A 13,429-nucleotide genomic window follows, 5' to 3' on the forward strand; every position below is an offset into this window, starting at 1 on the left:
CTAAAAATGTAAAATGCTGAATTAAAAAAAAATCACTAGCTTTATAACAACATGGAAAATTGAATGCTTACATGCATGACAGAAGTATTTAGACAACGTTATAACAGAAAATTTAAGAAAATTAATAAAGGTTCTAAATGAAAGTTTCAAAAATCTATATAAAAACCCTGTACAAAATGTGTATATGTGCATTACTGGAATTATGTTTACTCAGACAAGTTAAAAAAAAAAAAAATGGGAAAAAATTCAAAACCATAACAAATCAAATATATGGCATTGGTGGCATGCAGACAACAAAATTGTCAAAAGTTGCAACCTGCATAATACCTTTGGTTGAATTGCTCCAACGGTTACCTTCAGAATAATGCGACAAGGTCAACAGATTGACACAGGAGGCACCTGCCCCTGATCCGAAAACAGTAATACGCAACGGGTCACCGCCAAAAAAAGCTATGTTTTCACTGGTCCAGCGCAGAGCTTGGATTTGATCAAGAAGACCATAATTCCCCTTGGCGGCTTGGTCTCCAGTGCTTAAAAATCCTGTAAAACAAAAGAGAAAAAGGTCACAAACTCAATCAATAACTACCTTGCTAAAAAAAGACCTCCCATTTCTGATGATTTGTTTTGATTTTTAAAGTTTCCGGTTCTATAATGTGAGTAAAACCCTCTAGTTCATCTATATATACTAGTTCATCCATATATACTGCTAACCTTCTTGGAATGGAATAGTTGAGCATAAAGCAAAATAATTGTGGAAATCCAGTTTTAAAACAGACAAGTCCTAATCCACCCCATATAAAAAAGTTTTATAAAAAAAAAATTTAAATGAGTGTTGCATGAATAAATCAACATTTTTTTTACTATTTAATTTTCTCATTTGTATACTTTTGCCAATAGATGTGCATTCCATATTAAACTACTTTAAAGAGATTAAGAAAAATTAAAATAATTTAAAGTTGCTATACAGTAACTAATCTTAATTATTCAGGTGCTGTACATTACAGATATGTACAAAATAACAGACCAGACAGAGTAAAGAAATCATGTGACCTAATCCACAAAGAAAAAAAAATCAACCCAGAAACAAATCAATCAGCATTGTTTGAAATTTGTGTATAGTAATTGATATTTCCTTTCAGTATTCGCTGAAATCCATTAAAACCTAAAAACATAGCAGCTATTTTTGATATTTAAAAATGAATAGCAACAGAATACCAACCACATGCTTAAAGCTTTATGCCAATTCCAAAATTAATTTACTTAAAATGAAGAACAATAAAACTTGACATAAATAAACAATGTAAACTAAAATACAGTAGATGAATAACATGAATGAATAGTAATACTGTTACTCTGATTCAGGAGAAAAAAAATCTCTCCTACATGCACATACTGTAGATGATTCCTGAAAGGGGCTACGGTAACTTTGTAGCTAATCTATCAATAGCAAGCTTATGCGGACTTTGAGTGCTCCGTACCTCGCAGTACAACTGAGAGGAGAATTATACTGAGGCAGCCTCATCTTGTCCCTATTTCACATTGGTGCACTTCAATTAAGGAGTAGTATGACTTGAAAAGTAATTTGTACTCATATATTACTTGTCGTCCCTGAAAAATTAGTGATTAAGTCAAAGTGGCTCTGTGGTGGACCACTGGAGATCTTTAATAGGAATCCCCATTCCCCTAAACTTTGATTTCCATTCTAAAATGCTTATTACTGGAGAATTCACATTCTAAATCAGAGAGTATGCCTTTCCTCATGTACGTCAATTTTAAATGCTGTCATTTAAAAGGCATCTCCCACCAATTTTATTTTTGCATATACTTATCTGGCAAAAGTGCTGTTGACCATAAGAGTATAGGCAGAATCATTTTTTGCATTTATACTCATACATAGTAGCAGGTCATCTAAAAGTCATTTTGCAGTGGTGTAGGAAGTTTAATAGAAAAACAAGTGGCTTCCTGTTTGAGCATGAATGATAAGCAACGAATAAACATGTTACTTCTGGCTTGTGTCATCAGAACCACTGCAGCCACTGCCACTGAAAAATGTCAGTAAAAATGACTTTAGATGACAGTTGCTTATCAGTGTAACATATCACCCATGACTTGAGGAATAAGTATATGCATTAATCTTTGTGCAGTGCTGATCTAAGAGCATCAGGTGGTGAGGCATTTGTATAGCAGGAGGTGGAAAGGTATCGTGAAATGTTCTGAAATGTTCAGTTAGCACCTGAAACTAACCTGCTCTGCTAATCATGTAATCAAGCCCAGGCACGACACTGGCTGAGTCTGACTTAAAACATATTTAAAAGCCTGCAAGAAAACTTTTCTAGTTCTGATCATTCACCCAACCTTAAGAGCCTGTAAGAAAAACAAGTGATATTTTTGCAGTCATGATCATCCATCCATCCATCCATCCATCCATCCATCCATCCTATAATGTGTAGAAATACAGTTGTAGGATACAGCAGAAAAATCTTAACATCCTGGATAAACTTAGACAGGTATAAATATAAATGTTTCTTGTTTTTCCTTTGTGCCAATTGAGAACAAGGACATTTAGTCCTTTCTGCCTGTCCTGTGTATGCAAGCACTCTGCCTTAGTGCTATTAGAGAAAGGTTAACAAAAGCAGAGCTCTTCATTATCCTTCAGGACCTGACAGTCTTCTTCCCAAATGTAAGTCTCTTAAATGCAACAATTAATTCATAAATACTGCTGCCCGAGGCAGAATCTGTGCAGGTAATCACTGCCATTTCCTCCACATACATTACACAACAGTACAGCATTAATCAGTTCCGCTGCAAAAATTACATGAAAAACTGTTTACAGCTGCTAAGTGTGTTGATAAATATGCATTGTGAATATATTTTTGATATGTGGCTTGAAGTGCACAAAGTAAAGACTGAATACAGTTTTATGCTTGAAAATACTCAAACATAATTTGCATGACAATTGCAATGTTACAACATACACCAAGTAAAAATGTGAAGTTATTTTGTGAAACATTCAAACTGAAACTAGCCAAAAATTATGTATGTTATAACTTGTAGTATGCATTATTGTGTGTTTGCATTATTGTGTATTTCAGCTTACACATTGAATGAAAACCAAATCATTTTGGTAACATCCACTATATCCATAAGATATGTTATCCATCCATCCATCCATCATGAATGGTTTAATGATACATTATGTAATAACAAAATTTCATTAGATAAATTTACATTTAAACTTAAGATGACTGTTGATTAATGAGTAACTTAAGTCGTTTGTAACCTTGATCCAACCCACTCATTATTTTCTATGTTGTTCTTTACTTGAGTTATTTTTGTGTCATAGAGACACAGAAGTCGCCTAAATTGGATCACTTAAACATGCTGATGCTCTTTTTTGGACAATATAATAATAGTAATAATAATAATAGATTCATGCCACAATGTAAAATGATGTAGGCTATAAATTCGTTACATTTTGTGCAGTTGTTACATAATGCAGTGTTATTACATTATGCTTTGCTAAACGGTGTGTGACATCACATTATGTAATAATGCCAGATTATGTGATGAAAATTAGCTTTCATGGGGGGGGGGGGTCTTAAAATGGGATGGTCAATGACATAGGGGGGGCTCTGGCAACTGTAATAGCCCTGGGACCTTTCACTATGTTCATGTGCCTCTGGTTCTGGATACCCCAAAATATACCTTGGTTAGTTTTACCAATGAAATGTTATTAACTGCATTTCTTCCAAAGAGTGAACTGAGCATTAGACATTGTAATCCAAATTAATTCAAACTCTATGTTTATTCCACAGGTAAGTCAAGTATATCAAATTCTAATAAAAATGTCTAAAGGAACGGGGAGAAAAAATGAAAGATCAGCATTTGATCACATTGTGAAGTTCTACCAACATGTCTGTGTTTCATGAACAATGCAATTTGCAAATGGTGTCAAAATGCTTTGGCCCATTTTAAATCAATGGAACAAACCACCAAGGCAGGTTATCATGATCAGCCCTTAATCATCTTTACAGTCCTATAATTTCAACAAGTAAATATTCCTTTGGACAGCCATCCATCCACAACTGAGCTGCAACATGGAGAGAACATGCAAACTCCACACACAGAGTGGAGATGGGGATCCAAGGTGCTAACTGAGTAGGCGTGAGGTTAAAGTGCTCTACACTGAGTAGTTGTGCCACCCACATCAGAACATTTATGTTGAAAATTACACTGAATTGTTGAAGTGCTGTATTCCAAATAGTCCACATCTACATATGAGCAGGGCATCGTAATCGAAATCCCTTCAGGAAAAATGTATCTAGCATATTTGGCAGCAGTTAAAGCCACAGATCAAGTCCTTGACAACTTTGCACATCGGTATGGTGCAATTGTGCCCATTTTTCTTGCCACATTTGCTCAAGCTCTCTGCTTGAGGGACAATTATGGACCAATTTTTCCAACAGACTCTCAACAGGATATAAATCAGCAGCATGCATTCAAGGGTATACGCCTTCCATTATACTTAGGCTACACTGGCACTGAGTTTTGCATTGCAGGTACCGGGTTTGCAGCATCAAGACAACACTGCACCATATACTGTAGGCCACATACTGTAGTACGTTTAACTTATATAATTTAAGTTCTTGAATATTTTCAGTTGTGGCGCTGCTCAGAAAATATTTGTATGACGAGTAATTGTTTCTTCGAAGCGTCGTGACCAAAAATTGTGTAAAATAAAGTATGAAAACTGTTGATAAAAAGACCGTTGTTTATATTCTGAAGGATACCACACAAGATTCTTTGTCTCCAGAAAAACAAAAACAAACCATCATCCGCATTTCAGGTCTCAACGAAAAAAAAATCTTGGAGGAAACAGAAAATACTGTGCACAAGAATCAAAAGAAGCTAAAAGAAGCTGAAGTTTGAAAAACTTTTTGTGAGGTTAGGGTAACAGATTAATGCTATACAGACAACCATGACAACAGATTGTGCTGAAACATTCTTCTATAAGTGAACTTTCAGCACAGCATTGCTTTGAGCCCGCAGCCTATCCCAGGAAGTAGAGGGCACAGGAGACTATGGACTGGGTTCTGCTACATGACGGGGCATATGCACTTATGCACTATACGCAATTTAGTGAAGCCATTTCACCTAACCACATGTTTTTGGACAAAGAGAGGAAACCCACATGATCACGAGGAGAATGTAAAAAATCCACACAGAAAACTAAAAATCTCCATGCTCAATATTGATGCTTTTTCTCATAAGCTAGCTAAACCTTAACGAGACAGAGCTACAAGAGCACAACAGGCCTCTGAAACAAGTATTCGTCTGGCATAGGAGCCTCAAAAGGCCTAATGTTCAAATGCAAGATCACTGATTTATAGCAGACTCCCACGAAATGGTCTCTGCTCCTTCTGCCATTCCACATCCTCGGTAGCAGGTCCCAGTGAGCACCTTGTAATTCACATCCCATAATAGAATGGGTCTGTTGCCGAGGCACTTCCAACTCAAGGGCGTTCCATTTGATTAAAAGCTCAACGTTGCCTTTCTCCATGTAGATATGTGAAACACGGCCCCCACCACATTCCCCCCCAGAGCCATCAATTGCCATCTTCCCACCTAAAAAAAGTCTCTCACCATAAAGCCCATGGTACCCCTTAGTAAATATTATGTTTACAGGACATGTGAAGACTGTTGACAAGAACAGGTCACGCTTTCAGTTTAAGTTTAAAACCAAAAGCGGTGCTACTACTGGAATGAAAAGCAATGTAAACTAATACTATAGTAATAAATAATGATCAAATGGATGAAAGAAAAACCTATATAAATCAATTTATGTACGTAACAGCTGTATACATATAATAAAATCTATCTAAATCACAAATGCACATGGATGCATATGATAAGTCCTGTTTGACCTTTCTTGCATACTTGTTAAATGCATCTATTAGCGGTAGATCCATAATTTACAGACCTTGTGTTAACCTCCTGTCCACAGAACTAACTGGTGAACCTACGCTCTCCCTGTCATATCCATCATCTCTGAACTGTAACAATTAGCCGGCTGAGAAATGAGGAAACGAGGATTAAGATGTCAGAGAAAGATGAGGTGTGTATCAATTCTCAGTGATGTCACACGAGGGCCAGAGCAGTTTGCCGTGTTTGACAGCTGAAACATCTGATCCCAACACCCGAGATGCCACGTTTTACAGAGCTTGCAATCTGTAAATCTATATTACACAGAACGCTGGAGCTGTTCCCTGAATAAACAATACTTTGGTTTATTTCCTTATGAACATTTCACTGCTTTACCAAACTTCACCAAAAGGCCTATCATATCACAATTATGCATGGACCAATTTCCCTCTACTGATCATGTCACTTCCCTACCAGGCTTTGCTAAATACCACTTAGGATTTCTTTCTGAAAGTTTTAATAATCAGAACCAAATACTTTTACATTTTATCAATTATAAAACAAGTTTTAGTCAATATTTGGACAACACAATTGCAAAACAGAATGTTTGTAAGAGGTGCACCAGTCACTGCACCTAATATTGTTCCCTGTTTGGGGTCACTTTATCTGAATGCAATTAATTTGCTTTGATAGGACTGTGGTAGTTTATCAAGATGAAGGCAAACAACTGATAGAATTTATGTACCTTTCTAATGAGAAAAAAATTACGTACTCTGGGTCTCATTGGAATGAGAGTAACTGTTATGTTCTCCCCAGCCCTGTGGGTTTCAGGCCATTTTCTAGTTGCTTTTCATGTTTGTGATCTGCTGTCTAATACAACAGGCAATGCCATTCCAGTTTATCATGTTCAAAAGTTAAAAAAAAGTTACAAAGTATTTACATTTATCTTTATTTATCTAGCAGATAACGTGCATCACACGCATTTAGCTGTCATAAGTGTAGGCATAAGTACAGCTAGTCTGAGCGTCCAACAAATGACCAGTAACCGGAGTAAGTTATCATCAGATCAAGAGCGATTTGAGCTGGAACTGAAAAAGAAAGCGATTGAAATATAAGACAAAGGGAAGTGCAAAAAAAAATACACAAGAGACCAAGGGGAGCAGATGACAGAGCAGGTCAATGGCTAAATGAACAGGCTGATTTTTTTTCCAGAAAAGATGGGTCTTTCAGGAAGATGTTTGGTAGGAGTACTGATTTTTAATGGTGCATGCATGGTGCTGTGAAAAGGGGGAAAGCTGGGACAATTCCAAAGGCCCCTGAGTGAAACTGAAACATTTTGAAACATAAATGGATTGGTCTGGGTTGGGCTCATTATGATATGCTTCCCCTCTTCCCAGGCCAGAAGAAAAGGGTTTCCCACTTCCTGGCCAAGGGAAACGTGAGTATGAATAGTTGGAGGTGTAGCTGCAATAATCAAGCTGTCTATTCAGTATGACTCAGTGCTTAAAAAGTAGGGCTGGGCATTAAACGATAACGATAATTGTCGTGATATAATTTTCCTCTTAATCAATATGCCAAATGCTTAATGGAAGTTCGATATGATTTAATGAGGTCACTTCCTCTGTGAGTGTATGTCTACCGAACTCCATACACCAGTCGTATCACTGTGCAGAAGATATCGTCGGGGTGCTCATACTTGTATCTTCTGCGCAGTGATACGATTGGTGTGTGGAGTTCGGTAGAAGAAAATAGCTCATACATGGGTCCCAAAATCTCTGATGGCATCCCGGGGTACATGTGCTATGCTTGAAATGAGGTAAAATACAGGTATATCATTGACACGCCATAATGCTAAGTACATGTTCATTGGTGGACGCAGTGTTATTATACCTTGGGCAGGTATGTCTGCTGACTCACCTGTGTGTCACTGCCGATGGCATCAGCCAGACAGATACAAGAAGGTACAGAAACAACTTGTCTGCTCATGTAAAAGTGGGACGCATCAAGCACCATCAGACAAGACTTCATCATGCAGCAGGACAATGATCCTAAGCAAACCTCCAGTCTAATGAAGGTTTTCTATCCAGTAAGTGGAATGTTCCTGACTGGCTAAGTGAATGACCTGCAAAGGAGCAAGCACTACACGTGCTGAAGAACAGACTGAAGTCAAAAAATCCCTGGAAATTGGAAGAACTGAAAAAAGTGACAATAAACACATTGCAGAGCATCACCATGCAAAAGCATATGGCGCAACAATTAATAATAAGCATCTGGTGTTGTCTTTGGGCACTTTATCATCATATATTGATCTGTTTCAAAACTTAAGTATATGTTGACAATAGGAAGGTCAGTTCCACCACTAAAATTAGATACACTAGCTGTCACATTTAATGGATACATTACATTTTAGATGAGTTTTAATCTTGAAAAAAATCTGTTAAATATTACGACATTTCTGAAAGCTTGGCGGCCTGCTGCCAGTAGAATGCTAAATGGAAGTATTCCCAATGACCCTAAGGTAGGACAAAGCATCAGAAAGCTTTGCGATTCCATGCATTATGAATATATTTTCAGGTCACTGGATCTCAAAGACACGACTGTGTGGACTTTTCAGTCACTTTTGAAGGTCACTGCTTTTGAACCTTAAGATAAACTTTTTGTTTGTACTCGGGATGCCTTTCAAAATGCGTAAACGCCACAAGGTTCTGAAAGTTAACTACACATAAAGGTCACCGTTTAAAGACAGTACCAAGACAATACCTCTACTACATTCTTGTAAAAGGCAGCTGATCTGCCTAGAAATCTACCAATTCATATATTAGCTCAAACTCATGATGCATGCTTAAACTTAATCTTCTGAGCAGATTCAGTAACATTTTACTTAAAGCACTACCTGATGTATAATGCATTATAGATGCTTTCATAATGCATTATAATGCATTCATAAAGTACTATAGAAATGGCTATAACTATTTATAAAAAGGCACACATTAAATTATGAATGCTCTATGAAGCTCTCATCTATAAAGCACTATAGATCAGTACGATTAGTATAAGCCATTATAATGTATTATGAAGGTATTTATAGTGAATTATAGATGACAGCTTCACGGATCATTCATAATGCATAATAAACATGGCTATAATGTGTTATGCGTGTTTACAAATAGTTATAGCTATCTTTATAATACGTTACAAATGCATTATAATGCATTTTGAAGGTATTTCTAATGCATTATGATGACTGCTTTAAGTGAAGTCTTACCGTAAATTCTTTACTCGTGAATAGTTTTCCTTAGAATACTTATGTTATTACAACTGTTGATAAATAGAGGTACAGTTGATAATTTGGTAAGACAAATTAACACTGTAAGTTAGGGCTACCAACCTGCTGTTAGCCTTAATATGAGCCTTAATATACAGACTATAGCTCTCAGTTTCATAGGCCCTGTTTATACCTGGTTTGACAATGCATCTTGGGTGATCGGATCACAAGTGGAGAGCACTAAATACAAGTGTAAAAGATCACCAATATGCATAGTGATTGGATCATTCAAACCATTGGCCAAAGTGGTCTGAAATGCATTTGACCACAAATGTTCTGTAGTGTAAACGCTAATGCATCCCCATTTGACCTACTGTACTAGCAAAAGTGACAGTAACGAAATCTGAACACAAGTCGCCAACTGGACACCTTGGAGATGCATGATGGACACAGGTGTAATCGGCGATGTGCGTCAGTAAACCACTTGCTATCCGAACTCCCAAGACGCATTTTAAAACCAAGTGTAAACAAGGCCATAGGACTTAATCTACATAAAAACACCAAGGGCAAATCTATAATCTATTAGCTAGGTCGCTGCAGCCTTGGCGCCCTAAACCTGTATCAATGATCCATTTACTTCACAACAAGGGAAAAACAAAAGATCCTTAGCTGCCCACTGCTGAAAATAGCCCAGAAATTTAGGCATATGTAAGAATTATGAAGGTAGCTTGAAGATATGTTAATTTAATAGAAATAATAAATGAACATCTAAATAATTAATTTTTTTAGAAAAATCAAAGTACCAGTCATCAGTCAGCTTTACCGATCCATGTAAGGCTAGAATCTCTTAGAGCAGTATTTCTCAATCCAGTGCTCAGTAGTTCCCTTGTAGCTCCTTGCCAAACAGTCCATGTTTTTGCTCCCTCCCATCGCCCGACAGGAGCAAAAACATGGACTGTTTGGCAGGGAGCTACAAGGGGGTCCCTGAAGACTGGTTTGAGAAACACTGCCACTGAGTATGTAATGATAAAAAAGATAAATCCTTTGCCGTTTGCACAAGCACACTGGAATTTTTCTCTTCCCTATCTTGCTCTCCATAGCTCCATTGCTTGGGCTCACATTGCAGGGTTACCCATTGGGTGGCATTCCTGGAGCTGGGGGTTAAGGACCTTGTTCAAGGGAGCACAGACATGTAACGGTTGTATTAAGGGTGGGACTCAAACCAGCGATCTTCTGATCACAGTTCCTTTTAACTGTTTCATCACTCTAAGACAGGGCTATTCACATCTCAGTCCTCCAGGTCTGAGTACTGTTTATTTTTCCAGCCTTCCTTTACCTGTGAGCCAAGTGTGAAGCCTCTGGCCAATCAGAATACTTACTTTAATTCTTAAAGTAAGTACCTGGAAGAACTGAAAATATGGCCTGGAATTGAGGTCCAGAGCCCTGCTTGAAGAGATCAGCTGGTGTCATCTTATCCTACACTGTCAGGAAAAACGTCAAGCCTTGATACAGTTTTGTATCCCAAGGATCAAACAACATTAAGGTACGCCCAATGGTACAATAATGCTCCTCAGAGTCTATTTCTGCACCTTTGAACGGTACATTTACCTACAGCTAAGGTACAACTGGCAGACCCTTGAGGGTACAGCCCCAGTGACAAGTAACCGTACCCTCAAAGGTACAAATTGGTACTTTTATTTCTGACAGTGTAGTCAAGGTTGTCAGGGGGCTGGAGTATATTCCAGGAAGCCTATTTCAGAGTCATTGCAAGTAAGAAACTCTCTCACACACAATCACACAACCCAGAGACATCAATTCTCCAAACTGCATGCTTTTTGGACTGTGGAAGGGATCTGGAGTTCATGGAAGGAACTCACATAAATGCAGGAAGGTCATGCAAACTTCAAATTCCTAGCAAGAATCAGTCATACAGGTACGACACTATTGTGCCTCCCATTGATCTTGTTTGCTACTGTAATATATAAATACAAACTTATGTGATAAAAAGAATTTTGCAAAATTGTTGACAATATGAACCTGACAGTATTATATGGTTGCTGAGAAATGCATATATTTTGAGCTCAACATCATGCTGCAGCAAAATATGATGGGTTTGCTGGATGTGGTCTTCTTCTTTTGAGCATTCAAGAGGTATTTCACTTGGCAATCCTCAAGTTCAGCCCAGCTTTTACAGCTAAAAGAAAGCACTAGAGAAGCGGCAGGTAAGCCCAGAGGAAGGGGCTATGCAAATCTAAAAAAAAAACCCTACATTCATATTCATATATAGAAAGTTGGGACTTGGTGATTTCCCTATTCCCTTCAGCCAGAACTGCAATGATTAGGAGAAGTAAAGGAAACATTAGGGGAGTGCTCTAAATGCCTGATCCCTGGGATCATTAATACAATACAGGATCATTGTTTATTAGGAGATTTTGAAAGGAAGAGAATACACAATCATTTAATATACAGATGGATTAATTTGTTGACTCCAGAGGTTTTTGTGATAATCTTTTGTCTTCATTGCTCCAAGGAACTGAAATAATTATGTGTCGTGAATAAAGTGCAGTGAAGGGCAATTTATATCCAAAACATATGACTGGGGCTGTGACTATCGATTATACTAATGTTTGAGTAATCTGCTGATTCTTTTGACAATTATTTGTGTAATTGTTTATACGTTATATATACATTGCCTTTGGGCGCTCGTAGCCTCCAGGATAGACTCTGGACCCCCCCCGACCATGAATAGGACAAAAAATGGATGGATGGATGGATGGATGGACAGACATTGCCTTTGGCGCATGGCAGGAACTAACCAACCATTGCAGAGTACACAAACACTTGCACATATTGTCAATTTAGGCACTCCAGTTCACTTAAGTTGCATGTTTTTGGACATTGGAAGGAAAACAGAGGATCCACGAAAAGCCTTTGCACCCACGGGGGGAACATGCACACTCCACACAGACATAGCAGTGGTGCGTGGCGACAGTACTACCCACTGCACCACTGTGCCACAATGTGCAATGTTTATATTAATACATACAGTTGGCGTATCGTAAGGACCGAGTTAGTCAACTAGGCTGAGATCATCAGTTGTGATAGAACAACTTTACTCAGTCATGGCAAACAAAACTTAGCAAGCTTTGCGATTTTAATGATTCTTAAATTCTTTTTTGAAATTATCTAGCATGTGTTAACAAAAATCAGCATAAAGTTTACCTCCACTGCTTTTGCATGAGCTCTGCATGCACTCTCAGAATTAATAATAATCATTCTCATTTGTGCTGTTGGACTCACTTATTGACTGTGTGGCACGATTGTGAGAAACACAGCTGCGAAATATTACTGACTTTGTGTTACATGCAAGAGAAATGTTCTTTATTTATGTCACAAATCCCATTGCATTATCTTTAAAAGAAACTAAGAGAGGTACTGACAGAAAAATGAGGAAGGGTACATAGGCAGATCTCATTCACAAGAAATGTCAGACGATTGTTATATGCTTGTGGAAATGAGTCAATTTCACCAGACAGCAAACACAGAAAATAACTCCCTTAATCCCATTAATAAAAACAAACAATGCAACAAATAACCAGTAAAACAATATTTAAAAGCAGTGAATGCTGAAATAGCTAGAGGACTAATCTGCCATATCCAATTTATGCACTGATTTTTTGCTGTAATACAGTGAGATTATATTTTTATTCAACAAACAAACAAATTTATTTTTGTATAGCGCATTATCACAACATTACATTGTCTCAAAGTGCTTTACAGCATCCCCACCCAAAGCCCCCAGTGAGTAAGCCATAGGCGACAGTGGCAAGGAAAAACTCCCCAGAAGGAAGAAACTTTGGGAGGGACCAGACTCAAAGGGGGAGCCCATCCTCCAGGGGCCGGCAGGGAGAGTCAATGGAAGCCTAAATTGTACGTTAAATGTAGATGCACCAGTTTCAGTACATCTATTGATTTGTCACATTGAATTCGGTATTGTTGCAGTTAAGGTAATGTGTCCACTATTCATCATATTTTGCTATATGTTTAAGTTTGTATGAATGTTTTCAAATATAGGCGTCAGAATACAGTGAGTACTGCATATTATTCTGTCTATAGTTTGAATTTAAACTCATTTACAACACCTATTGTGACACATCAGCAAGCACAGCTAACACAGTTCATTTTACATATATCTCTAATCTATGCTTTTCGATAATACATGTAGATAATGGGGCCACTGCT

At 37.7% G+C, this 13,429-nt stretch overlaps 1 protein-coding gene across 9 annotated transcripts in view; it reads right to left on the reverse strand.

The window, feature by feature from the left end:
* nlgn1 (neuroligin 1) overlaps positions 1–13,429 on the reverse strand; it is a 183,201-nt gene that overhangs the window by 10,377 nt on the left and 159,395 nt on the right. For all 9 annotated transcript variants that reach the window (XM_023844279.2, XM_023844278.2, XM_023844276.2 and 6 more), the window contains one exon: positions 328–540. In XM_023844279.2, the coding sequence (XP_023700047.1) occupies positions 328–540 (213 nt within the window). The remainder of the gene's footprint in view (positions 1–327; positions 541–13,429) is intronic.

The sequence above is a fragment of the Paramormyrops kingsleyae genome, chromosome 15, assembly GCF_048594095.1.
Source record: "Paramormyrops kingsleyae isolate MSU_618 chromosome 15, PKINGS_0.4, whole genome shotgun sequence".
Taxonomy (NCBI): Eukaryota; Metazoa; Chordata; class Actinopteri; order Osteoglossiformes; family Mormyridae; genus Paramormyrops; species Paramormyrops kingsleyae.